At 44.1% G+C, this 25,295-nt stretch overlaps 1 protein-coding gene across 4 annotated transcripts in view; it reads right to left on the bottom strand.

The window, feature by feature from the left end:
• Window positions 1–3,302: 3,302 nt before the first annotated feature.
• Window positions 3,303–25,295, bottom strand: part of AFG2B (AAA ATPase AFG2B) — a 271,306-nt gene continuing 249,313 nt past the window's right edge. For all 4 annotated transcript variants that reach the window (XM_085644230.1, XM_085644231.1, XM_085644232.1 and 1 more), the window contains 2 exons: window positions 24,963–25,088; window positions 3,303–3,570 (listed from right to left, as the gene is read on the bottom strand). In XM_085644230.1, coding sequence (XP_085500356.1) covers window positions 3,418–3,570; window positions 24,963–25,088 — 279 coding nt within the window. In that variant the 3' untranslated portion in view covers window positions 3,303–3,417. The remainder of the gene's footprint in view (window positions 3,571–24,962; window positions 25,089–25,295) is intronic.

Genomic DNA, 25,295 nt, shown 5'->3' with positions numbered 1-25,295 from the left:
CCTCCTAGCAGAACTTGAGGCGGTAGGACTTTCCCCAACTAGTAACAAGGCCCACACTCTGCCGGCCACACGCTGGGTGGGCTGTTCTCTAACAACCAGCAAATCTCTTTAGAGAACGTCCTCCCCCCCCCCCCCTGTACGGATCATTGTGCTGTTCTCTTCAACATTCAGTTAGAAAGCAACACCCCCAGTCATGCCAGATCTCTTCCCCCCAAACAGTTCAAGGCATGGGGTAGCATTTCCCCTCATGTCCTCAAATCGTACCTGCTATCCAATCAGCAAGACTTGCCGCACGATCCTGAGCTGGCAGCCACCAACTACACACTGCTTTCAACACCTTGGTTCCATTAAAAAATGTCTCTAAAAATAGAAAAACACCATCCGCCCCTTGGTTCTCCGAGGCATTAAGACTGGAGAAACAAAGATGCAGGAACTTAGAAAGACGCTGGCGTCGAGACTACGACATCGCAGAAAAAACAAGCTACAAGGAGGCAATGACTAAATAGAAACTCCTTTTAATCACAGAGAAAAGCAAGTACTACTCAACCAAATCGAAACAGCACAAGACTCTGTTAGACGGCTGTCCCAGGTCCTGACCAAGCTATCAGGACCAGCGACCAACTCTACCATAATTCCCACGCAAACTCTCTGTAATTCTCTGGCCACCTTCTTTCAAGAAAAAAGTCAGCCACATCTACGCTAACTTCTCAGCCCATTCCATGACCAATAATCGGATCGACGCTTCTAGCGATGATAACAATTCTCCCAAACCCCCTGAACTCAGCCCCACTGATGATAACTCTACCCCCATTCTTTCGGAATTCAGCCAGGTCTCTGCAGATCAGATCATCAACCTTTTTTCCGCTATCAAATCTGGATCTCCTAATGATCCATGCCCCCCAACCACGTTAAAACTGATTCCCGATATCATAGGCCCCAACCTAGAAGACATCTGCAACTCGATGTTCAGGACAGGAACTTACCCTTCCACCTGGAAAAAAGATGTCATCAAGCCGCTACTAAAGAAGTACAACCTCGACCCCATAGAGACCAAAAACTACAAACCAATTGCATGTCTCGCTTTCCCTGCAAAAATCTTTGAAAAAGTGATGAACACTCAGCTGGCCCGTTTTATCGATGAAAACAACCTTCTAGACGACACACAATTTGGCTTTAGAAGAGGCCACGGCACTGAAACAGGCATCATTAAGGCATCCGGTGAAATTAGGATGATACTTAGCCATGGGGGCGCCGCGGTCCTGGTGCTGCTGGACCTTTTAGCAGCATTCGACATGGTCAACCATGCAACCCTGGTCGACCGTGTCTCAGCCATAGGCATTAGAGACAGAGCCAAAGCCCTCCTGGCCTCATTTCTATCCAACCGCACCCAACTGGTAACTCTTGGTGTCTTCAAATCTCCATCATTTGCACTCCTGTGCGGTGTGCCGCAGGGATCATCGCTGAGTCCGACCTTGTTTAATATATACGTGTCGACCTTGGCGAGGATCATCAAGTCCTGTGACATGCGACTAACCTCATACGCCGATGACACACAACTGGTGCCAGCGGTTCATAATGATGGAGGGACAGTCGCGGCAAACTTCCAAAAGGGAATGCTTGCAATAAGCACTTGGATGGCAAACAACACCCTCAAATTAAATTCAGACAAGACGGAGGTGATTATCTTTGGTAATCTCTCCCCTAGCTGGTCCCCTACTTGGTGGCTAGCAGAGTTAGGCTCACCTCCGTCCCCCATTACAAAGGTCAGAAACCTAGGTGTTCTATTCGACAACAAGTTGTCATTTATACACCATGCAAACACAGTTGTCTCTTCATCCTTCTATACCATCAGGATGCTAAAAAAACTTCTACCTTTTCTACTATCTAGCGCCGGCAGGACTCTTATCAGCACGCTGGTTATGTCAAAGGTAGACTATTGCAATGGCCTACCCATCAATGCCCAGGAAAGAGTCCTAAACAAGTTACAAATGGTGCAAAACGCATCGGCAAGGATTCTGTCAGGTACCCCCAAGTCCAAACCAATATCAAAGGTGATACGACAGTTTCACTGGTTACCTATCAGGAGCAGAACCAAGTTCAAGGCCCTGTGCATTGCCTATAAGGCAATCCACAACAAAGGACCTGAGTTACTGAAGAAAATGCTCTGTGCCTATATGCCAAGTAGACCCTTGCGCTCATCAGCAGCAAACTTGCCGACTGTCCCCAGAACCAAGAAAGCTTCTTGGCGCGACAGAAGATTCACTGTCGCCACTGCCAGACTATGGAACACACTCCCCCTTCACATTAAGACCATTCCCACTCTGTTTTCCTTCCGAAACAATTAAAAACCTGGCTTTTTAACCAATAAATCACCCGCTCCCAGTCCTCCTCTGCCCAGTCGTCCGTAGGGTGTTTGCACGCTCTACACATAGTTTAAATAAATAAATATGGCAATGTGACATCTGTTACCAGGCCTGTCATCTTACAGTACAGAACATCTTAGAGGACCATTTGTCACCAGGGTCCTAAGTCTTACATCTGAGTTTATCTACCATACTGACCAGTGTAGGGCTTTGTGAAACATCTTTTACCACGCAGTCTTTTCCCACACATGGCTTTGCCGTGCATGGTCTAAGTTTAGGGAAGGGAAGTTTAAAGGGATGTCATTTTAGAGTTCAGGGTTGGATAGTTGTTAAAGGGAGGTAAGGGTAATTTTAAAGATTAGGGGCAGAGGTGAAGGGTGGCAAGGGTAATGTTATGGTTCAGGGATGGATAGAGGTAAAAGCGGGGTAAGGGAAATTTCAGGGTCATGGGGTGGGTAGTGGTAAAAGAAGATTAGAAGATGTAATTATACATTGGGAAATGGCAGACTTAACATCAAACTGCCACCGAGATTAATATGGCTGTAGATTTTGGTTCCCAAGCAAAAACAAAGCGCATAAAAAAGGAACGATTATTTATTTTTAAGGTATATTATTTAGATTAATGTTAACTCATTCTTTCAGTATGTCTAATGGCTTTAAGTAATTGCAATAAAGCGTATTCAGATAACAAAATATGCATTGGAAAGAAGATAACTTTAGCAGTGAGTAGTTTTAGAAAAAGGAACGTCTATCAGTAGAGTAATGCCCCATGCAGGAACACTGTACATGAATATTAGTAGTGAACGTTCAGACAACCATCTAAAATGGGAAGGATCACCTATGGGAACTTCATTTTCCTTAAGTTTTTGGGAGGTGGAATGGAGATAGCAGAAAATACCAAACACTCTCTTGAATTTGAAAGCTAAAACACAAGGCACAAACTTTCATAGTTCTTTTATTGTTTTAATTCTTAAAAAAGGTACTTGTGAAATTCCATATGGTCTATCTTCCTAAGTGCTTACATAATGTTATGTTGGCCTGTCTGTGCAAGTTCTTAGGTCAGAAGCTGTTTCCTAAACAATCTTTCATAAATCTCGAGATCCTTGGGCTGTATTGATGGTGTCACAAACTGCAGGGACTTCAAATAATGTTCTTGTTTCACAGAAGTGGCCTCTAGTCCATTTTCATGCAATGCCAACAAAGCTGCCTGCAAAAAAACAAAATAATATTTTTTTATCAGAATTTGACTTTTAAAATTTGTATAAATCGGGTAACAACCTTTACAACACAATATGACACATCTATTACAACATAAATGTCTTTGCAACACGTCTTTACCACGTAACATTTTACCATGCATATGCCTTTACAATAAAAATGTAAGTATTTCTCGGAGATATATATATATATAGATATATAGTAAAAATAGGCAAAGGAGACAGAATAACCAGCAAGATCTCCACCCACTCCGGCATAAAGCAAGGGTGCGTCTTAGCCGCTTGCTTATTTAATACCTTTAGGGTGGACCTAAATGCGCTGCTAACAGAAGTCACAGGCGACCCTTCCAAATTAGCCAGTGTGGTGTCCTCAATATGCAGACAATATTGTTTTATGCAGCCAGACACGGATTGGCCTCCAGCGCGGATTCACATGCCTCGTGGGATATATTGAATTGTTAGGTCTGGAATTAAATGACTCCAAAACAAAGGTCATCTGCTTTTCAGCAAATCTCACCCCTCACCATGCCTCGTCCAAGTGGAAAGCAGCTGGAAAGAATTTATACCAGGCTAAATCCTACAAATACTTAGGAGTAGTAATGGACTCCAGATGATCCTTCAGGGAGCATTTACAAAAAATGAGGGCCCCGGCCAAAAAGCTGTGCTTCGCCGTCAATTTTCTGAAAAAAAGAATGCGGAGCACATCGTAGTCCAACCTCCTACAGGTCACTGGAGCCAAGTTCCTTTACTCAGCCACGGCTAAGAACTACTTAAGGGGAGCGATGCTACCACTCTTAATCAATTGCAATCCCTCTTCTTCAAACTAATTTTTCGACTTCCCTAATGCATCTCAAAGGCCCAGGTGCGATTGGAGTTTGGGCTATTTAAGCAATCCTTGGTTAGGATGGCAGCAATCATCAATTTTTGCTGGAAGATGACTGGCTACTCTGTGTTGGTCGGATATAGAGAACAAGCCAAAAATAACTGCCCACCTCCAGCAAGCATTAACCACCTTAAATCTGCTCAATGCTTGGGACTCAAACATTAGCTTTACCATCTTAAAGAAAATCACCAACAAGTCGGCCAAACTACACTCTTGGACACTTGATAAATCGGAGAAGGCTCACATGAAGCACGGTTGGTCAGTCTTGCATACCTATGCAAACTGGAGTTAGCAACCCTACCTAACAATTCCTCTCTCACATACCATCCAACATTCTCTTTTAATCTGCAAGGGAGCTTTACCATCAAAAGATCAGATCCCTACCTGTATGCAAGTTTGGTCGGACCCTTACTGCCGACTGTGCGGCTCCTTCGAGGTGAATGTACTACATATTTTTTGTGCATCTGCCCAGCCGTCATCCAACTACGACGGAAATGATTATGACCAGCCTGAGGGCCACCCAGATCCAGGGCTTCAAAGTTCCTATTACAAGTAAAAATATTGCTACAAGTCCAAGAGACGACCCCTGGTGTCACAATCTTACTCTTTACCACATTTTATGATCTGTAGATACTGTCCCTTTTACTCTTGGAGCACAATTTTTGTTTTCTGCGTACACTACCCACTGTGACCTTTAAGGAATGAACAACCACAAACTTTGATTACAAGTCAAAAGACTGTTACTAATTCGGGAGGTATCCTCTGGAGCCTCACAATCTCTCCACTTGACTCAGATCCACTTTTACATGCAATTTAGAGACCTCCCCCCAACCTACGGAGAACTGAACATTTGCACTTTATTCTGCCCACACTGTGTCTTTTAGGCCCCACTACCTTTTATTATTAATAATATATTTACTTAATAGGTAAATCATATATCCGCTACACCAACACATTTTAAAAATTACTTTTACTGTATTCTTTGCAATGATTTTTATTAATCTGCAAAATAAAGGTGCAAGGGCGTTTTTAGGGTAGAGGTTGGATGAGGGTATTTGGGTGGCAAGGGTGTTTTCAGGGTTTGGGGCGGGTGAGGGTATTGGGTGGGTAGGGTATTTTCAGGATAGGTTAGGGTATTTTGGAGGCAAGGTGTTTTTAAGATTTAGGGGTGGGTGAGGGTATTACAGTGGCCAGAGTATTTTTGGGATTTAGGGTGGGTAAGGATATTTGGGTGGAAAGGTTGTTTTTAGCGTGGGTATGGGTTTTTGGGTGGCATGGGAATTTTTAGGGTTAAGGGTGGGTATGGGCTTTTGGGTGGTAAGGATTTTTAGGATTCAGGGTGGGTATGAGTTTATGAAAGGGCATGTTCGAGGCATATGAGCTGTAGATCGTATACTTGTGCATAGATCGCCATCTGGTGTTGGGCTCTGATGTTTACACTTAGTTTTTGTCTTGGAAGAAGTCTTTTGTAGTTACGCGGTAGGTGACTCCTCCTTAGGACGATAGTGTGCATGGGCATCGACTCCATCTCCAGATTGTTTTTTTTCCACCATCGGGTTCGGATGTGATTTGCTGTGCTTCGGGTCAGTGAAGGTTTCAAACCCCCCTTCGACACGCAATTCCTCTACATTTGACGGTATTGTCTCGATCGCGTTTCCCTTTCGACGCACATCTTTAAAAACAAACTCCTCGACCTCGATCTTCGACGCAGGCCATTGGGCCACTCCGCGCCGACCACGCCTGCAGTCAATGGAAAGGACCCCTTTCAAAAAATGCGCCGGGTGTGGTGCTAAGTTCCCACACACGGACTTGCACGAGGTTTGTAACCTCTGCCTCTCCCCAGAGCACAAAGACAAGAACTGCGAGGCCTGTTCCTCTTTCAGGTCGAAGAAAACTAGCAGAGCATACATTGAGTGCACACACACTACCTACAGCCTCAGAGCCATTGAGGACAGTAGTCGCCCCTTGGGCAATGGAGTTGGTTACTCTATGGTGTATTACGCGGGATGCGCTTGGTGTGTTATCCAAGTTAGTGACTCTCTAAAACACAGCACAACTGACAAGGAACCCTTACAGTGTTCCGAGGGTGTGCCACAGAGCTAGGAGTCGTATAGTGGTGAAGGCATTCTGCAACTGCAACTGCTACAGCTACAGCAAAAACACTGGTCCCTTCCCCTCAGGTGCTGGCCGTCCGCAGGCCGCCCCCTATATGTGTAACCATTCTCTGCACAGCGGTGGACCGAGGGAGAGAATGGGCAATAAATACTTGACGACCAGCACAACTTGCTCCACTCAGGTGGGAAAACAACCATCCTCCATAGCCCAGCTTCCAAGATGGCGGACATATTAACTCTCAAGAGCGCCCACCCACTGACTTTATAAGACGGCGACCACCAATCACGTATGTACTCAGGCCAGGAGTGTTGCTGATTACACATACTAAACGCCATTCAACGGCAACAGCCCGTTTTTGCAGCCATGCACTCCAGTGTTGATTGGATGCTTCCAGCCCCATAATTCTCACCGAAGGTCAAGCTTTATGTGCCGCCAATTAGGGCCCGTGGCCTCCTTCCGGAGTTTCTTTACACTCCTCAGCAACAGCATGATGTCAGACAGGTGTCTCATTCAGCCAAACAGATGTACAGGAGACAAGCCCGGGAGTGGTGCGCACGCACCCGCTGCAAGGAATTTAAAGAATGCAGCTGCCATTCTGCGCGCCGATGCTTGCTCCCGCAAGCAAAATGCTGGTGGAGTGAACATTTGGAAAAGAGGTGGGACATGCTCCCGCCTTTACCCATTTGCAGCCTCCCATTGACACAGCGAACCAAATGCGTGGGTGGAGTCAGACCCACATAGAAAAGTTTTTAGTGATTACATGAAGCCTCCCATAGAGCAACTCTTTTTATTGACCCAAAGACTGGCAAAGTCGTCGCCAAACCACCAAAAAAAGAGGAAACTGGACACTTCAGACGAATCTGAAATACCCTTCAAACGAAAGGAAAGGAGATGAGTACTAACACATCCCCACCTCTTTCTCCAATTGATCCAAATCCTTTAATTTCTCCACCACCCTCCCCACAACAAACTTTTTCACCTCAAACATCAGATACTGAGGATGCTCATACTGACAGGGGAGGGAATATAGATCCACATGGGGATGACGATGCACATACCATCCCACAAGACGTAGACCCTTGGGATGACTACAACACAGATCCCGACCCACTCAATGACCCGGACCTCTATCCATCTAGGCCATCACCACCAGATTACAATATTGGGTTCGCCCAACTAATAAGTAGGGCTGCCCAATACCACGGGGTACAATTACATTCTGATCTCTTAGAGGAAGACTTTTTACTTGAAACCTTTGCACCCTCACAAACGTCCATGCACACCCTGCCAATGTTAAAAGGCATGCTCAAAAACTTCTAGGGCATGTTTGAAGACCCTGTCAGAGCCAGGATTCTCAACACCAGAAATGAGGGGGACATCTCTCACAGTTCCTACCTGTCTGGAATTCAATCACAACAGACAAGTGGGTAAGAAAAATTATCCAGTATGGTTACTGCCTGGAACTCACCTCTACCCCCAAACATTCCTCCCAGACAACGTCCAATGTCCACGGAACATCCAACACTTCTCAAACAAGAGGTTCTCTCTTTATTACAAAAACATGCAATAGAACCAGTCCCTTTGCCTCACCAAGGCTCAGGGGTTTACTCCCTCTATTTCCTAATCCCAAAAAAGGACGGCTCTCTCAGGCCCATATTGGACCTCAGACCACTAAATCTCTACATTCAGTCAGACCACTTCCACATGGTGACTTTCTCTCCACTCTGGATTTAAACAACGCCTACTTTCATATTCCCATTCACCCTGCTCACAAGAAATATCTCAGGTTCGTGGTAGATGGTCAACACTACCAGTTCAAGGTCCTCCCATTCTGGGTGACTACAGCACCCAGAGTCTTCACCAAGTGCCTCGCAGTAGTTACAGTCCACTTACGAAGACAGCACATTCATGTTTTCCCATATCAGACGACTGGCTCATAAAAGAGGAGCCACACAGCAGCTGTGTGCAACACACACACAAAACAATCCAACTGTTTCACCACTTGGGATTCACGGTAAACCTCACCAAATCCCACCTCCAACCATCCAACATACAACAATATCTAGGGGCTACAATAGACACTTCAAGTGCTCTAGCATACCCCAACCCAGTCAGGATAAGTGCCATACAAGCTCTAATACAAATATTTCAGCCTCAACACTCACTACCAGCGCGAGTGTTCATGCAGTTCGTCGGGATGATGGCCTCTTGCATTCTCATCATCCCTTGTGCAAGACTCCAAATGCGTCCCTTACAGGAGTGTTTGGCACGTTAGTGGAACCAGGCTCAAGGTCAGCTAACAGATCTGGTGTTGGTAGCCGACCGCACCTATTGCTCTCTGCAGTGGTGGAACACACAAAACCTTTCCAAAGGGCGACCGTTCCTCTATCCAGTTCCACAGATAGTGCTAACAACCGACGCATTCCTCACCGGCTGGGGAGCTCATCTTCAAACCCATACCATTCAGGGCATATGGACCCCTCGACAAAAACAATTCCACATAAGTTACCTGGAATTGTTGGCAATCTTCCTAGCGTTAAAATCTTTTCAACCCCACCTCGTAACAAAGCTGTCCTAGTCCTTACAGACAACATGACAGCAAAGTATTAGATACAAAAATGGGGGGAGACACTCTCACCAGCTTTCACACCTAGCTCAAAGCATATGGAGATGGGCTATTCCTCAAGTCGCCAAAAACAGCAGATCCACATATGGGAACGTCATTCTCAAGTTCTGCTTCCATTCTTTCAAATGTGGGCCCACCCAGAAATAGACCTGTTCGCCACACACCAAACAGCAAAATGCCCAAGCTTCGCATCCAGGTATCCACACCCATTGACCAAAGGCAATGTGCTATGGATGAACTGGTCAGGCAAATTTGTTTACGCTTTTCCACCTCTCCCACTCATTCAGCTAGTGGTTCGGAAACTCAAACAGCATTGCCTCACAATGATCCGAATTGCTCCAACATGGGCCAGACAGCCATGGTTCACAACCCTCTTGGAACTATCAGTAGTTCCTCATCAAAAGCTATGCCTCTCACCCAAGCTTTTCACTCAGAACCATGGAGAGATAAGGCATCCAGATCCCAATCAACTCAACCTTGTGATCTGGCACCTGAAGTCTTGGTGTTTGGCTACCTTAATCAACCGCCAGACTGCATGAACATCATTAAGGAGGCTAGACGTCCTACCACTAGAGCTTGCTATGCCACAAAGTGGAAAAGATTTGTAATTTACTGTACAAATAACAAAATCAACCCACTAGATGCTTCTATTCAAGACATCATCTGTTATCTTTTGCATCTACAACAATGTAACCTAGTGTATACATCCATTAGACTACATCTTGCGGCAATAGCAGCGTATCTCCAAAGCAGACAACATTTGTCTTTGTTTAGGGTACCAGCTATAAAGGCATTTATAGAAGGATTAAAAGAATAATTCCACCTCGAGTTCCACCCTCTTCAGTATAGAACCTAAATGTGGTACTTACCAGGCTCATGGGTCCCCCATTTGAACCTATGCATAATCGCGAATTGCAATTTCTCACATGGAAAGTAGCTTTCCTGGTTGCGATCACCTCTCTCAGAAGAGTCCGTGAATTCCAGGCATTAACCATACAAGAACCATTTCTCCAAATCCATCATGACAAAGTGGTTCTTATGACGAACCCAAAATTTCTACCTAAAGTCATCTCTGCTTTCCACCTTAACCAGTCTGTACAACTCCCAGTGTTTTTCTCTCTACCAGACTCAGTAGCAGAACGGGGTCTTCACACACTAGACTTAAAAAGAGCAATACTTTACTACAGTGAAAGAACAAAATCCTTTCAAAAGACTAAACAACTTTTTGTGGCTTTCGCCCTCATAAAGGCAATCCTATCTCAAAAACAGGGATTCCAAGTTGGCTTGTTAAATGCATCCAAATATGCTATGCTAAAGCCAAACGTACCTTAACCATTCCCCCTAGGGCTCACTCCACATGTAAACTAGGGGCATCTATGGCATTCTTAGGGAACATTCCCCTAGATGACATTTGCAAAGCAGCAACTTGGTCTACACCCAACACGTTCACAAAACACTATTGTGTAGACGTGCAAGCAAAACAACAAGCTAGTGTGGGCCAGGCTGTATTAAGAACACTTTTTCAAACCACTGCAACAGATACAGGTAGCCACCTTTAAGGGGGTAACTGCTGTATAGTCTATGCACAAGCATGTGATCTACAGCTCATATGCCTCAAACAGAAAATGCAACTTACTAGTATGCATCTGTTCTTGGCATGTAGAGCTGTAGATTCGTATACGCCCACCCGCCTCCCTGGATACCTCTATCTGTTCCAGTACTATCTTACTTAGATACATTACACATGGACATCCCTTTCTATTTCTTACTAACTCCATCAGGACCCTCCATGGCAAAACAATCTGGAGATGGAGTCGATGCCCATGCGCTCTATCGTCCTAAGGAGGAGTCACCTACCTTGTGACTACAAAAGATTTCTTCCAAGACAAAAACAAAGTGCAAACTTCCGAGCCCAACACCAGATGGCGATCTATGCACAAGTATACAAATCTACAGCTCTACATGCTAAGAACAGATGCATACTGGTAAGTAACATTTTCCTTTTAGGGTTTAGCGTGGGTTTGGGCTTTTAGGTGGCAAAGAATTTTTAGGGTTAAGGGTGGGTATGGATTTTTAGATGGCAAGATAATGTTATGGTTTAGGGTGGGTATGGGTTTTTGGGTGGCAAGGGATTTTTTAGGGAGGGTATGGTTTTTTGGGTGGCAAGAGAAAGTTTAGGAAGGGTATGGTTTTTGGGTGGCAAGGATATTTTTAGGGTGGGTAAGGGTTTAGGGTGGGTATGGGGTTGAGGGTTGGTAAGGATTAAAAAAGTATATATTTAAATTGTTATTTGTAAATATATGTATACAATACTTTAAGTGTGTGTTTTTCTCACAAATGTTTAAAAATATTTCTCCAGCATTGAATCTTTCATAGATTCACATGCTTGAATCTTCCCCGGCGTCATGGTGGGAGTCTCACGGTATTAGAAAATAAAGCAGTATAAAAGAAAAACTCCATGAAAACCAATACAACTGCATCACACTTTGGTAACCCATCACCATCATTATATGGTCCAAAATTCAGCCAATGAAACTCCTGCCCTAAGATCACAATCCCCAGCAGAGCCACCATACCTCAGATTTCCAACCGCACGTCGTGTGAGAAGGAGTCTCCCTGACCTCTGCTCACATTTTCTCTCTGTGGTGAACTTTAGACCTGGCTTTCATCTCAGTATTTCTCTGGTATAGAGGTATTGTTAATTTTCTTCATTTGGCAAGATGTCTGAAGGCTCTAAGAAGAGGCTTTTCAGACCATGTAGATCTTGTGGGAAGGCCAGACTATTCTCTGAGGACCCACACAAAGATTGTTTATATTGCTTGCATCCTAAACATGTCCCTAAGGAGTGTAAGCATTGCAGGATTTTCTCTGCCAAAACTCTTAAAGATAGAGAGGCACGTTTGCTTCTATGGCTTCAGAATAAGAAATCCAAATCAGAATCTGGTTCTGAGGATAAAGAGGCTCATTCCACTCCAAAAAGAAAATTAGAGCCCACTGCTTCAAAAACGGACTCCTAAAAACTGAAAGTTAGTAAATCTAAGGACAAGGGACTGGAACTGCAACCTACTGAAGGTGTTCCTAAAAAGTCGTCTTCTTCAGTGTCTCACTCTCCTCACAAGAAGTCTACAGAAAAAAGGCTCCGTCGATGGACCCATGGACGGCAACTCCGTCGACGAGAGTGACGGTGTCGACGACGGTTACACAAATGAAGCCGTCGACTTTAATGACTGCAGCTTCTTTGACGGCAGTCACGACGAGGACTCTGTCGACGACTTCTCCGACAACGATCTCGACGGCGACGGCTCCGTCGACGATGGCATTCAAGTCACCAAATTCTCAAAAATCGTTGATGACTGTAACTATAAAAAGGGTTCCACCGTTGACAGGCTCATCAATGGAAGGAAAAAGATCCTTAGTTATGCCTGATGCAGGAAAGGTTTCTTCAGATTTGACATCCTGGAGCAAAGTCTCTCCGCTTCCTCCGTCCGATCTATTGGAAATGCAGGAATCAGAGGAGGAAGGTTCTTTTGGAGCTGCGTACAGTCCCTCTCAACTTAAGATAAAAAGTCAAGAAATGAATGAGGAAGAATATCACCATAAATCCGAATTTTTACAGGAGGGATTCTCTTTTAAAGGTCGCCATCTTTCAGTTTCACGGAGGTACGAATCTTTGAGATACTTATGAGTATGAGGAGGCAGAGGATGACCCTCCAATAGCCAGCGAAGAGTCGATGTCCGTGCCACTTTCATTGGTCATGGATTTGAGGCATATGATTAAGGACTATTATAGGCGCTTTCCAGAAGCAAATGCCCCTTTACCGGACACTCCAAGCAAGACACAAAGCACACCGTCCACTGAGAATGCAGCACCTCAGCAGGCCTCACAGAAAACGTGCCCTCCTACAGTAATAGCCATCAGAGATGACTATATTGAGAGCGATGTAGAAGGACAACCAGAAGAAGGAGAGTTGACGCAGGATGGGTGGGTGATGAATGGGATCGATATATTGCTACGTCATCTTCTCCTTTGCTTCCCTAGTAAATTTGCGAGGATTTCACAAGCTAATGGAGCGAGCCTCAAAAAGTTTTGATCTTCCTCTTTCAAAGATTCAGCTAGAACGTCGATTCGGACCATCCCAATGGTGAGCTACATATGGGAGGAAGGCCTAAAAATTATGAAAAATCCAGCTTCTATTTCGACTTCTGTCCCGAGAATAGAAAAGAAATTTAAGGCCCCAGAATCGTCTCCGGCATGTCTGATGGGTCATTCCAGACCGGAATCAGTGATCATGCAAGTGGCACAGAGGCGCTCTAGAAACCCGGTAGCTACATGCTCCGCTCCACCAGACAAGGAAGGAAGAAAACTAGATGGTGCAGGTAAACGTTTTGCGGTTATGGCAGCCGCGTCCATCAAAGCCTCTAATTCTTTGGCCATAGTTAGCAGGTATGACAGACAAATGTGGTCTGATTTAGCACCTTTGTTATCTCATCTTCCTGAGGACAAGAAGGAAGAAGCGATGCAAATACTTCAGGATGGAGCTAGAGCAGCATCTGAAATGATCGACATAGCCATGGACATCTCTGCAGTGGCTTTTAGACAGATGACAGGGCAGGCTTAAGGCCACCTCGAAAAAGACACACAATTGATGGACCTAATGCAGAACAAATCAAAACATTCATCCCGAGTCAAGAGATCTGGGTTAAATCCATCATTCTTTTGCCCACCATGCCACCCCAGTTCCAGTCAGAAATTCAACCCAAAATTATCGATATGCCATTCGATGGAGAAAATCTTTTTGGCAAGCATGTGGATGATGCACTTCAGGGGATTAAAACTGATACAGACAGGGCACATGCTTTAGAGACTCTTCAAAAGTAAAGGTTTCAGTCCTTTCGGGGCAGAGGAACAAGAGGGCATTACCAACAAAAGCAGTCATTTCAATCTTATAGGTACCAACCCTCTCAGCAACAAGGGTATCGACAATTTACCAATAAGCAGCACTTTCGATCGTCCAATGCGCCTTACCAGCAACAGGCGAACAGAAGGAAGACATCAGCTAGATGAAAATCCCAGGACAACGGTAGGAGGCAGTGCCACTCTCAAGGCGCCAACCACCTTGTCAACCATCAAACCTCATCAGGACCACTGCCTCTCTCTGTTTTACCAACAATGGTCGTCAATAACATCAGGCAGATGGATGTTGGACATTATACATCAGGGTCACACCCTAGAATTCATTCAAAGACCACCGTCCCGACCTCCCATTCCCAGGAATCATCAACATTTATCCGTACTAAAGAAATAGATTTTGAATCTCCTTATAAAAGGAGCAATAGAGGAGGTCCCTCAACAACATCGAGGGAAAGGATTCTACTTGCATTTTTCCTAATAAGGAAAAAACAAAGTTCCAAGTGGAGGCAGGTGATGGATCTAAGAGGTTTAAACAAGTACAGCAGAAAGCAGCTCTTCAGAATGTTATCGCTGCAAGAAATTATGCTGATGCTGAACAGAAGAGACTATACGACATCTTTAGATCTATTAGATGCATACTTCCATGTTCCAATACACGTCAAACACCGTCGGTATCTCAGATTCGAGGTGGCGGGGCGCCACTACCAATTCAAAGTATAGCCCTTTGGTCTCAGTTCCGCAGCAAGAGTGTTCACGAAATGCATGGCGCCAGTGGCAGCATATTTGAGACAACAAGGACACCAGATCTATGCATATCTGGACGACTGGCTGATAAAAGGTCAAACTTATCAGGACACTCAGAACTCTCTACAAACTTACAGGAATGTGTCCCTGGGTCTAAAGATAAATGTGGAAAAATCCTCTCTGATTCCGTCCCAGACTCTACAGTTTTTAGGGGCTGTGTTGAACACAAAAGAAGTAAAGGCGTATCCGTCGGAAGAGCGCATCCAGAAGATCTTAAAGCTGAGTCAGTTTCAGTGAGGATGTTCAAGTCCATTCTGGGAATGCTTTCATCCTGCGTTCCGTTAGTCCCAAATTGCCGTCTTCACATGAGGCCACTTCAGGAACTTCTCGACCTACAATGGTCCAAGCTCATGGGTCTTTCGAAGATCTAGTCCTTATCACTCGTCTAATAAAGAAAGCACTGTCATGGTGGGGGATAATAAAAAAAATTCTCGGCAGTTCTACTTTTCGAACCACAATCTCCCAGTTACATAATGACAACGGATGCATCCTTGGAAGGATGGGGAGCACATCTGCAAGACCTAGAAATACAAGGTCATTGGAACGGACAAGAAGCGAAGATGCACATCAATTTGTTAGAACTAAAAGCAGTGTTTTTAGGTCTTCAGGTGTTTCTTCCCAGAATCCCCAATTCCCCAGTCCTTGTCAGAACAGACAACACGACAACTATGTTTTATCTTCTAAAACAAGGAGGAGCAAGGTCAAAAACCCTATCAGGAAAAGCGCAGGAAATCTGGTAGTAGCTTCTTAAGCGTAATTTAACTCTACAAGTTAAGCATGTCCCGGTAATCCACAACACGTGGGCAGAATATCTAAGCAGATCATCAAGCCTATGCCACGAATGGGAACTGGATCGACATCGGCTTCTACAGATATTCCACCTATGGGGCACTCCAGGCTTGCAACTGTTTGCCACTCAAGACAGCAAGAAATGCAAACAGTTCGCGAGCAGATTCCCGCAAAGAGTATGATGGGAATATGCCCTTCAAATTCGATGGATTGGAATATTTACCTATGCATTTCCTCCATTCCCTCGGATTCCGAAGGTGTTGAGGAAAATGAAATTGGAACCGTGCCACCTGATACTAATAGCGCCGGCTTGTCCGAGAAGATTCTGGTTCACGGAGCTTCTACAAATGTCAGTTGCTCCTTGGGTGCAGTTTCCACCGGTGCACGATCTGATATCGATGAACAGGGACAAGTGGTACATCCACAAATAAGCTCACTGAATTGATCAGCTTGGAACCTCATGACCGCGAATTCCAATCCTTGAATATCCCTCAGGAATGTCGGGATATTCTGACTCACTCGAGCAATTTCCATCAACAAGACATATGCGGCAAAGTGGAAAAGGTTTTGCCAGTGGTGTTTGGATCACTCTCTACACCCTTTGCTTTCAACTCAAGAACAAATTCTTCCATATTTAAACCCTTTGCGGAGTCCAGAGAGGCGCCCAGTTAGTGAATCCGCTGAGTGGGATTGAGGACCGACTTCTTGTAATTGACCTGTAGACCCAGTGATCGTAGCAGCCAGAGGCAAAATGATAGATGACTCCGGAGACGAGCCAGCGTTGAACTTTTCAGGAGCCAGTCGTCCAGATAAGGGTAGACGAATATCTTCCGCTTGCGGAGGAAGGCAGCCACCACCGCCATACACTTTGAGAATGTTCGTGGAGCGGATTTGAGGCCGAATGGCAGGACTCTGTACTGATAGTGCCGACGAGAGACCTGAAATCTGAGAAATTTTCGATGCTTCGCTGATACAGGGATATGAAAGTAAGCATCCTGAAGGTCGATGGCACACATCCAGTCCCCCTGGTGGAGATGCGGGAAGATCTGGTGCAGGGCCAGCATTCGGAATTTCTCTTTTCTGACAAATCCGTTCAGGAGCCGGAGATCGAGAATGGGTCTGTACTCCGTGACCGCTCCTCGTTTTGGAACCAGAAAATACCGGGAGTACACTCCTTGATTTCTCTGCCCGGGTGGAGTTTCCTCTATGGCGTTCTTTGAAAGGAGTGTGGCCACTTCGTCCTGTAAAGGTCGTTTTTGGATTTGAGGGAGTGCCTGCCTCCGTGGTGGTATCTGCGGAGGGGGAGACTTGAACCGCAGCAAGTAGCCATGCTGCACAATATTCAGCACCCATCTGTCTTTTGTAATTGCTTCCCACTCTGCCAGGTGAACACTGATACTTCCTCCTACCGGAGTGGCGAACAAGCGCGGAGGAAGTAAGACCTCACTGCTTCGAAGGCTGCTTGGTGGAGGACTGCTGCTGTTTTGCATGTCCCCGTCCTCTGCCCCTTTGCTGGAACTGGGACCTCTGTTGATTTTGGGAGGACCATTGGGGTGTTTGAACGCGCTGATGGCATGCACGCTTGTCGCCCTGACGAAAGCGCTTATGGAACTCCTTCCGCTTTTCCAGCCCCACAGCCTTAACCGTATCCAACTCCGCCTTCATCTTGCTCATCTGGTCGTCTGCGTGCGCCCCAAACAAAGACGACCCGTTAAAGGGGAGATTGAGAATCCTCTTCTGCGCATCCGGCTTGAGGCCCGTTAGCCTCAGCCAGGCCGATCGCCGTGAACAGACGCCCTGCGAGTAGCCATGCGCGGCGAGATCCGAGGCATCGGCAGCCGCGCTGATGATTTGGTTGGCTACCAGCCCGCCTTCCTGGAGAATTTCTGTGAAATCCTGCCGGTCCCCTCTCGGCAATTTTTCAGCGAACCTTGTAAGGGAATCCCACAAAGAACGATCATATCGCCCTAGCAGGGCTGAAGCGCTAGCCACCTTCATGTGCGAGGCAGAGGTGCTGCACATTTTTCTGCCGTAAGAGTCCATCAGCTTGCTGTCTTTCTCAGGGGGGACAGAAGATGACACTGAGGCCGAGTGAGCTTTCATGGCCGCCGCCATGTGGGTCTGCCAGCGCCATCTTATTTCCACAAGAAGGGCATTTCCTAAATAAAGGAGGCATAATGACTGGAAAAATTTCGAAATTTTACAGTACACCAGTAGAAAATGCCTTCAGGAACCAGAAGCTGTCGAAATTTTCGAGAAAAAATCAAATCTTCAAAACTTTCAGTCAAAGACTGAAGAGCTCAAGCTCCAGGATCCTCACAGAAGGAGCCGGAAAAAAGAACTGGCCCAACTGCCACCTGTAGTGCATCATGGGAGCAGGGGGTCTCCTGCAGGCCTTAAAGGCACGGTCCCCCTACTCTAATGCCTTAAAGGCAAGGTGTCAGTTTTTCTTGTTTCTTTATACTCTACTGCAGCCTACAGGCGAATGCATACAATTACAAGTTTGCTTTATGGCAATAAAGCAGTGCTGTGTTACAATTGGCTTGGTGCTTCCTTTTTTCCTTATGGGTTAGGGGGCACTGCTATGCAAACCTATGTAATTTACAGCATTACCATGTTTGAAACATTTTAGGCTGCATGTATATGTTTTCACATATGCATATATATGTATATATATGTTTTTTTCTATATGCTCCGGGATCCCGCACATGGGCGGGGATTATTCATAGATTATGACTATTGATGAGTATCCCCCTGGATGAGAACTTGCAGAGACTGACTTGGGCGGAACAGGGGTTGGCTACAATAGGAGACTTATATGGGAGGGGGCCATGATTCCGTTCAATGACCTGCAGGATCGATGGGCCCGATTCACAGAACTAACTTAAGACAAAATCCTAAACTTACTACCATTTTGGTATTCACAGAAGGCACTTACTCATTTTAGTATTCACAGAAGGCACTTACTCATTTCGGTATTCACAGAAGTTAGGAGTCCTAACTTTAGGACTCCTAAATGCCTTCTGTGAATACCGAAAGTCTTAAAGTTAGGAAGCCAGGGATTTTTTTTTGCATGCAGTTTCAATGAGGGTGGGGGTTGCCCAAAACGGGTATGCCAGTGCCCCCACCCCTGCCACAACTACAGCCTTTCTGCCCCCCCTGGGGGGCAGATGGTGGCAGTTGCCCCCAATCTGCCCCCCCCCCCCCCCCCCCGGGGGGGTAGAAAGCCCACTGGACACCAGTAGCCCCAATCTGTCCCCCCAGTGGGGAGGAAGCCACTAGAAACCAGGGATTCTTTTTGGTATTCATGTATGGGTGGGGTCTGCACAAAATGGGCATGACAATACCCCCATCCCCCCGAGAAATTCCAGCCTTTCAGTGGCCCCTGATCTGCCCCTGGGGAGGCAGAAAGCCCAGCAATTACGGTGGCTTTTTATGCGTGGAGTGGGGGCTGCCCAGAATGGGCATACCAATGCCCCCACCCCCAAAAAAATAACCACAGTCTTTCTGCCCCCGTTGGGGACATATCGGGGCAACCCCCCCTCCCCAGCCCCCCCAGGGTAGCAGAAAGTCCACTAGGCACAGACTATTTTTTAACAATGTGCCTACCTGTGGATTTTGGGCCCTAGCGCAGCTGGCACATAGGGAAACCTATCAAACCTGTACATTTTGGAAAACTTTCCATCACAGAAATGTGAAGAAAAGTTGTTTTTTGGACAATTTTTCAGGTTTGTAAGGGATTCTGGGTAACAGAACCTGGTGAGAGCCAGTCAAGTCACCCCATCCTGGATTCCCCTGGGTGTCTAGTTTTAAAAAATGTATAGGTTTGCTAGGTTTCCCTAGATGTCGGCAGAGCTAGAGTTAAAAAACTACAGCTAGGCACTTTGCAAAAAAAGGGTCATTTTTCACTCTGAAAATGTGGTGTGTCCACCTTGCGTTTTGGGCCGTTTCCTGTCGCGGGCACTAGACCTACCCACACAAGTGAGGTACCATGTTTCTCGGGAGACTTAGGGTAACACAGAATTGTAGAGCAACTGTTATTACCTATTGACTTTCGATGCATTTCTGCCTTCCAAAAAAGAAGTCATTTTGAAAAATGACCTATAATTCTCATGCTAGTATCACAATTTCGGAAATGTGCAAATATCTACTGTTTCTAAACTTTTTATTTTGTTCCCATTTCAGAAATACATAGGTGTCTTTCATACCAATTTTTCCATGTATACATTTTCGCAAAATAATTGCTATATACCCGGTAGATAACAAAACCATTGCAAGATGCTGCTCAGTTGTTGGCTCTGGGTTCGTCGGGTCGTTGGTGAACCTACAAGTCCTATATATCCCCACCACCAGAAAGGTCCACGAAATGTAACGGTATATTGCTTTCATGCAACTGTCATAATTAGAAGAAGTTACAGGTGAGAACGTTGACACAAATGGCTGTTTTTTCCAACTAAGTTTCAATTTTCCCTATATTTAACTGTTAGTTTCTATGAAGAAACCTTGAAGGATCTACACAAATGACCCCTTGCTGAATTCAGAATTTTGTCTACTTCTCTAAAATGTATAGCTCTCCAGGATCCATTATTGCTTTCCTACTCATTTCTACCATTAACTGGAAGGAGGTTGAAAGCACAAAAAATAGCAAACATAGGCTATGTCCCTGAAAAATGCCAAAACTGTGTAAAACATTTTGGTTTCCGACAGAAGTCTACTTGTTCCTGAAAGCTGTGAAGATGGTGATTGCAGCACCACAACCCCTTTTTTGATACCATTTACAGGAAAAAAAACAGACGCTTTCATCTGGTGCCCTTTTTTCCCCATTTTCCCCCCAAAAAACTAAATGTAGCTGTATCTTGTTTAATTTCTGTGTCCCCTCAAGGGGAATCCAAAAACCCTGGCTACCTTTAGAATCACCATGATGTTCAGAAAAAAGGACGCAAATTTGGCGCGGATACCTTATGTGGTCAAAACGTTACAGGGCCCTATGTGCGAACTACCCCAAATAGCCAAAAAAAAGCTTAGCACAGGGGGGTGAAAGGCCTAGCAGCAAAGGGGTTAATGGCATGGAATTCATCCTAACAGTCTTAGATATATCTTGTTATTATTATTGATCCCCTAGTTCTTCTGTTTATGTTAATGGTATTTTGTCTTCATATTTTTCATTACAAAGAGGAACATGTCAAGGCTGCCCTTTATCCCTTTGGTTTTTTTCTTTGGAACATTTTCTCAAATATATAAGACATGATATGCCCATTTCTGGACACTCTTAAAATGATCAGATTAAATTCAATTATATTATTTAAATGTATAGCTCTAAACCAGAAACATCAGAACTTGCTTTTTTCTTCAATTATCTATATGTTCTGCTGTTTCAGGTAACAAGCTAAATGTTGACAAATTGCCTATAATTAATTACTGCTTTAGTGATCCTTTTCAACATGTAGGACTTGGATGGAATGCGACAAAAAGGTGCTTAGGGACTTGGTATTCAAACCATGTTCGTACAAATTTAAAGTTTAATTTGGAAGAAATACAATTTAGAATAGGTAAATTGGTAGGGAGATGATCTCCCTTATTTCTCTTGGTGGGGCCGTCTGAACCCAACCACGATTTTTCTTCCCACTGCCAATTGTTTTCTAACAATGTTACTGATTAAGATGCAGTAGTCTTTTTTTTATATACTAAAATTGACACAATTCTTTCTAGTTTTGTGCGGAAGAAAAAAAAGCAAGGATTGCACTAAATCTTCAAAAGTCCAGCTCTTTTTGGAGGGTGAGTAGGAAATAGGTTAATTTTCAAGTCGTTAATAAATATCATTGAGCTTGTTGTTTAAAATAAGTGACTCCCCTGATCACTTATAAGTAGGTCCTTCATATGACAAAAAACCTTCAGCAAATTTCATAGGACCTATATCCTCTTTTTCTAGATATCTGGTAAAACTTCTACACGTTGACTCGATTTATGGACAGAGGTTTCCTCCCAGTATCATATGGTAATAATATCACCATTAAAATAAGTCATAAGACATTTCACATTTTGGATATTATTTATTTTTTCAATCATGTTGACATTTATCACCAGCCCATATCATGTTGTAGGCAATATGATATTATTATGGTTAATGCACCAATGACTGGTCTACAGAATATGAGTTAGATAATCCTGTAGAAGAGCAGGCATCACTTATAAACAAATGTCTACTTTCAACAGCACATAAAAGGGAGAAATCTACTTTAGAATTGAAATGGGAAGGGAATCTTGGCTGTGAATTTTCTTTGGACTTATAGACTAAACTTTGGTCCAAAATCCATATCACCTCATGCTCTGCGGGTACTGAGACACTCCTCAAACTCTTATTATGGCATCTTACTGTACGGAGGTCTAAATCCATCTCTACTAAGGTGTGATCAGAAAGTATTAGGGCTACAAGTCTCGTGTTCACTCACTTGTCCTGGACCTCTTTACCTAATGGGAAGTGATCTAAATGTGCATAGCATTTGTAAGAGAAGGAGCAGAGTGTACAATCAACCTCCTTGTGCTGGCTCCTCTGTATAAAAACCCAAACCACAGGGCCATTCTTCCGTACATCCAACCTTTTTTGGGTTCTCACTCTTTTGCCACCCATTACTACCCTTCAGTCCTGGATGAGAGACATGTGAATTTGTGTGGGTGAACCATTATTCTCCAACCTCCATCAGCAGCAGTGTGGCTCTTTCATTTCTAACTGGGCCATCCACAAGACACTTCTGTGAAACCCTTTAAAACACAAAATGGCACCCACCCATTTTTTGCTGAGGCAAAATATTATTGCAGAGATGGTTTTAAAGATGGTGTAGGTCGGCAAGGGGAGTCAATGGGGTGCTATCCGGATGGGGGTGATGTAATAATATTTTTTCTAGCCCTAGGTGAGATATGCTGCTGCATGTGGAGTGCCCTTAAGGGGTGCCAGTTGGAGTATAGGAATCTGCGAAGCAGTGCTCTACTATCAGCCAGAAGCAAGAGCATGAGGATTTTAACAGCAGTTCTGAAGTCGATTTCTGATACAAATAGTTTCTCTTTCTTTATAACACAGAGTTGGTACCAGGCAATCTTTGCCTTTTTGGCAAGGGTTGGTGTTTTAGGGTGAATTCAAGTGACTTGACATTCAGTGAAAGTTGAGGTTTAAAGCCATGTAGGTTGTCATTGAACTATAGCTGTATTTTCTTATTGCTATTCCGGGGTAATAACAGGAATTCAATCTTGGTTGGGGATAGCTTCTGGTAGGTGGTAGATATGCAGTCAGGGTTTGAGGTGTTGGATGCCTGTAACAGAGGAGACTTTTAAGAAGAGTTGTGTATTATCGGCATATTGATAAATCTTTATGCTGTGAGTAGAGCATCAAGTGGTTCTGTGCAGAGGTTGAAGATGACAAAACTCTAGGGGACTTTGCAGGTGAACGGGATCTTTTAGGACCTGGAGAGGCCCATGTGAACAAACTGTTGTCAGCTGGATAGAAAGGTGGAGAACCAGTGAAGGACATTGCTGGTGAATCCCATTCGAGAGTCTAGGACCCATACGACGGTGGGTTGTTTAACTGTGGCGATGGCAGCAGAGAGGTCGAGCACCATATAGAGAAAGGGATCATCTTCAACTGTGGTCAGGAGCATGGTAGATGTGCTGAAGATAGTTATCATTAATGTGATTTTAGAGTTGAACACAGAAAGCTTTTTTGATGAACTTGCAGATGAACAGAGGGTGAGTGATGGGGTGGTAGTTTGCAAGTTCATCAGGGTCTAGTTTAAAGTAGTCAGAAGCACACTCACACCGACCAGACTCTAAGTGTGGGAAAGGTTTTGCCTATTTTTATAAGCAGAGCAATTTTTAAGGAAACATATTTTAACAGTCTGTACTTAGTTTAGAATTTGGAAAAGTAGCGGAGTGTATTAGATCTTCTCTCACAATAGTTATAAAGTAAAGTTTGCTTCTGTTAGCTGAAAGGGACAACTATTATGTTTCTATTTAAGTATTTTGTTAGGACCATCAATCATAGTGATCTTACAAATATATGTTCTCTCAATAACAAATGAAAAATGAATTATCTAAAAAATGACAGTTCATCCTAATGATACAGCACTGTCAATAACCCTCAAGTGTAACATTAAGTACAACTACAATTCTCGCACAAATCATTAAGTTAGAGTTTTAATTTTCCTCTTTTTGCAGTAAATCTTATTTAAACTAGGCCCAACAGAATTAATGTAATCCAACAAGTCAGAAGACCAAATGCTAGTAGATGTTAAGCGCTGTCACAATTTAATACACTGAACACATCTCCCAGTTTGTATCTATTTAGGTAATAGTAGATGTACATCAGTACATGAATTACAGTGATCAAGTTTCTAAAATGCACTTTTCTTCAAATCCTCAACAGATTTAATGACCGATGAAATAATTGATTGGGTTATGAAACACAGGTTGTGGTGGCTTTTCATCATTTTCCATGGGTGCCACAGAAGAATCATCCAATCATGGTTCACTTTCAACATTAAATTAAAGCTTTAATTATGAGCTATGGGAAATATTGTAATCCCTATGCAAACTATTTGTGCAGGGATTGGAATTGTACATTATGTGGCAATCACTGGAAGGAGCATTTATCCTGTGATAACTTACACGACCCATGCCCAACCACAGTTGTCTCCTGATGCCAGTAGGTCAAAACGGTCTATATTAATCAGGGGAAATGTACAAAAAAACAGGCACAACATGGCAAAAACAGGATTCTCATGCTATGCCTGATTGTTTGCTGCATCGCTAGTACCCCACTTTTTTCCACTGCAGTCATGATAAGGCCCTCAATTGCCATTAGAAAGTAAACACTAAGGGGAATGGGGGGTGGTAAGTAGAGGAAATAATGTATCATAGGGAGCACCGCACACTGAAAATACAGCCAGTGTCAAGAATTCTTACAACAAGATTACAAGATTTACTACCAATGGAGAACCATGCTTCTAGTTTGCAGGTTCCATGTAACAAAAATGGATACTGGGGATTGTATTAGAGTAGTCTGTAAAAGAGAAGACGTGGAGGTCAAGCGGAGTTCCTCAATGACATTAGCCATGTGATCACCCTTCCCAAATTATGGCTACCAGTGTCTGCAACAAGGTGCTCCATGTAGTGTAGTGTATTTTTCACTAACTTTCTTGTGCAGAGATGGTCTGATGTAGCGGCTTAAGAAATACCAAGCATTACCTTTGCCTTGATCACTTACCTCTTTACAGAGAATTTCAAGATCAGCTCCAGAAAATAAATTGGTTAAAGCTGCCAGGTTTTCCAAGGATACATCAGAATCAGTTGGTGTATTTTCAGTGTATACTTTTAGAATTGAAAGCCGGGCCTAAAAAGCATGAAAACAGATTAAAAAAATATGAGATGTACTATTTTTGTAAATAACATACATTTCACAGGATCCTCGAAAGAGGTCACTTTAAGATCTTATCTCAAAGGGTAAAAACAAACCTTACCCCTGCTAATAGGTCTGGATGTTTTTTTAGAGGCAGTGTTTGGTAATAGTTAGGTAAATGTTTGTTACCCTCAGCTGTAA

The sequence above is a fragment of the Triturus cristatus genome, chromosome 3_1 (assembly GCF_964204655.1).
Source record: "Triturus cristatus chromosome 3_1, aTriCri1.1, whole genome shotgun sequence".
NCBI lineage: Eukaryota > Metazoa > Chordata > Amphibia > Caudata > Salamandridae > Triturus > Triturus cristatus.
The sequence above is the reverse complement of the archived record's forward strand: the minus strand, read 5'-3'. Positions and strand labels throughout refer to the sequence as shown.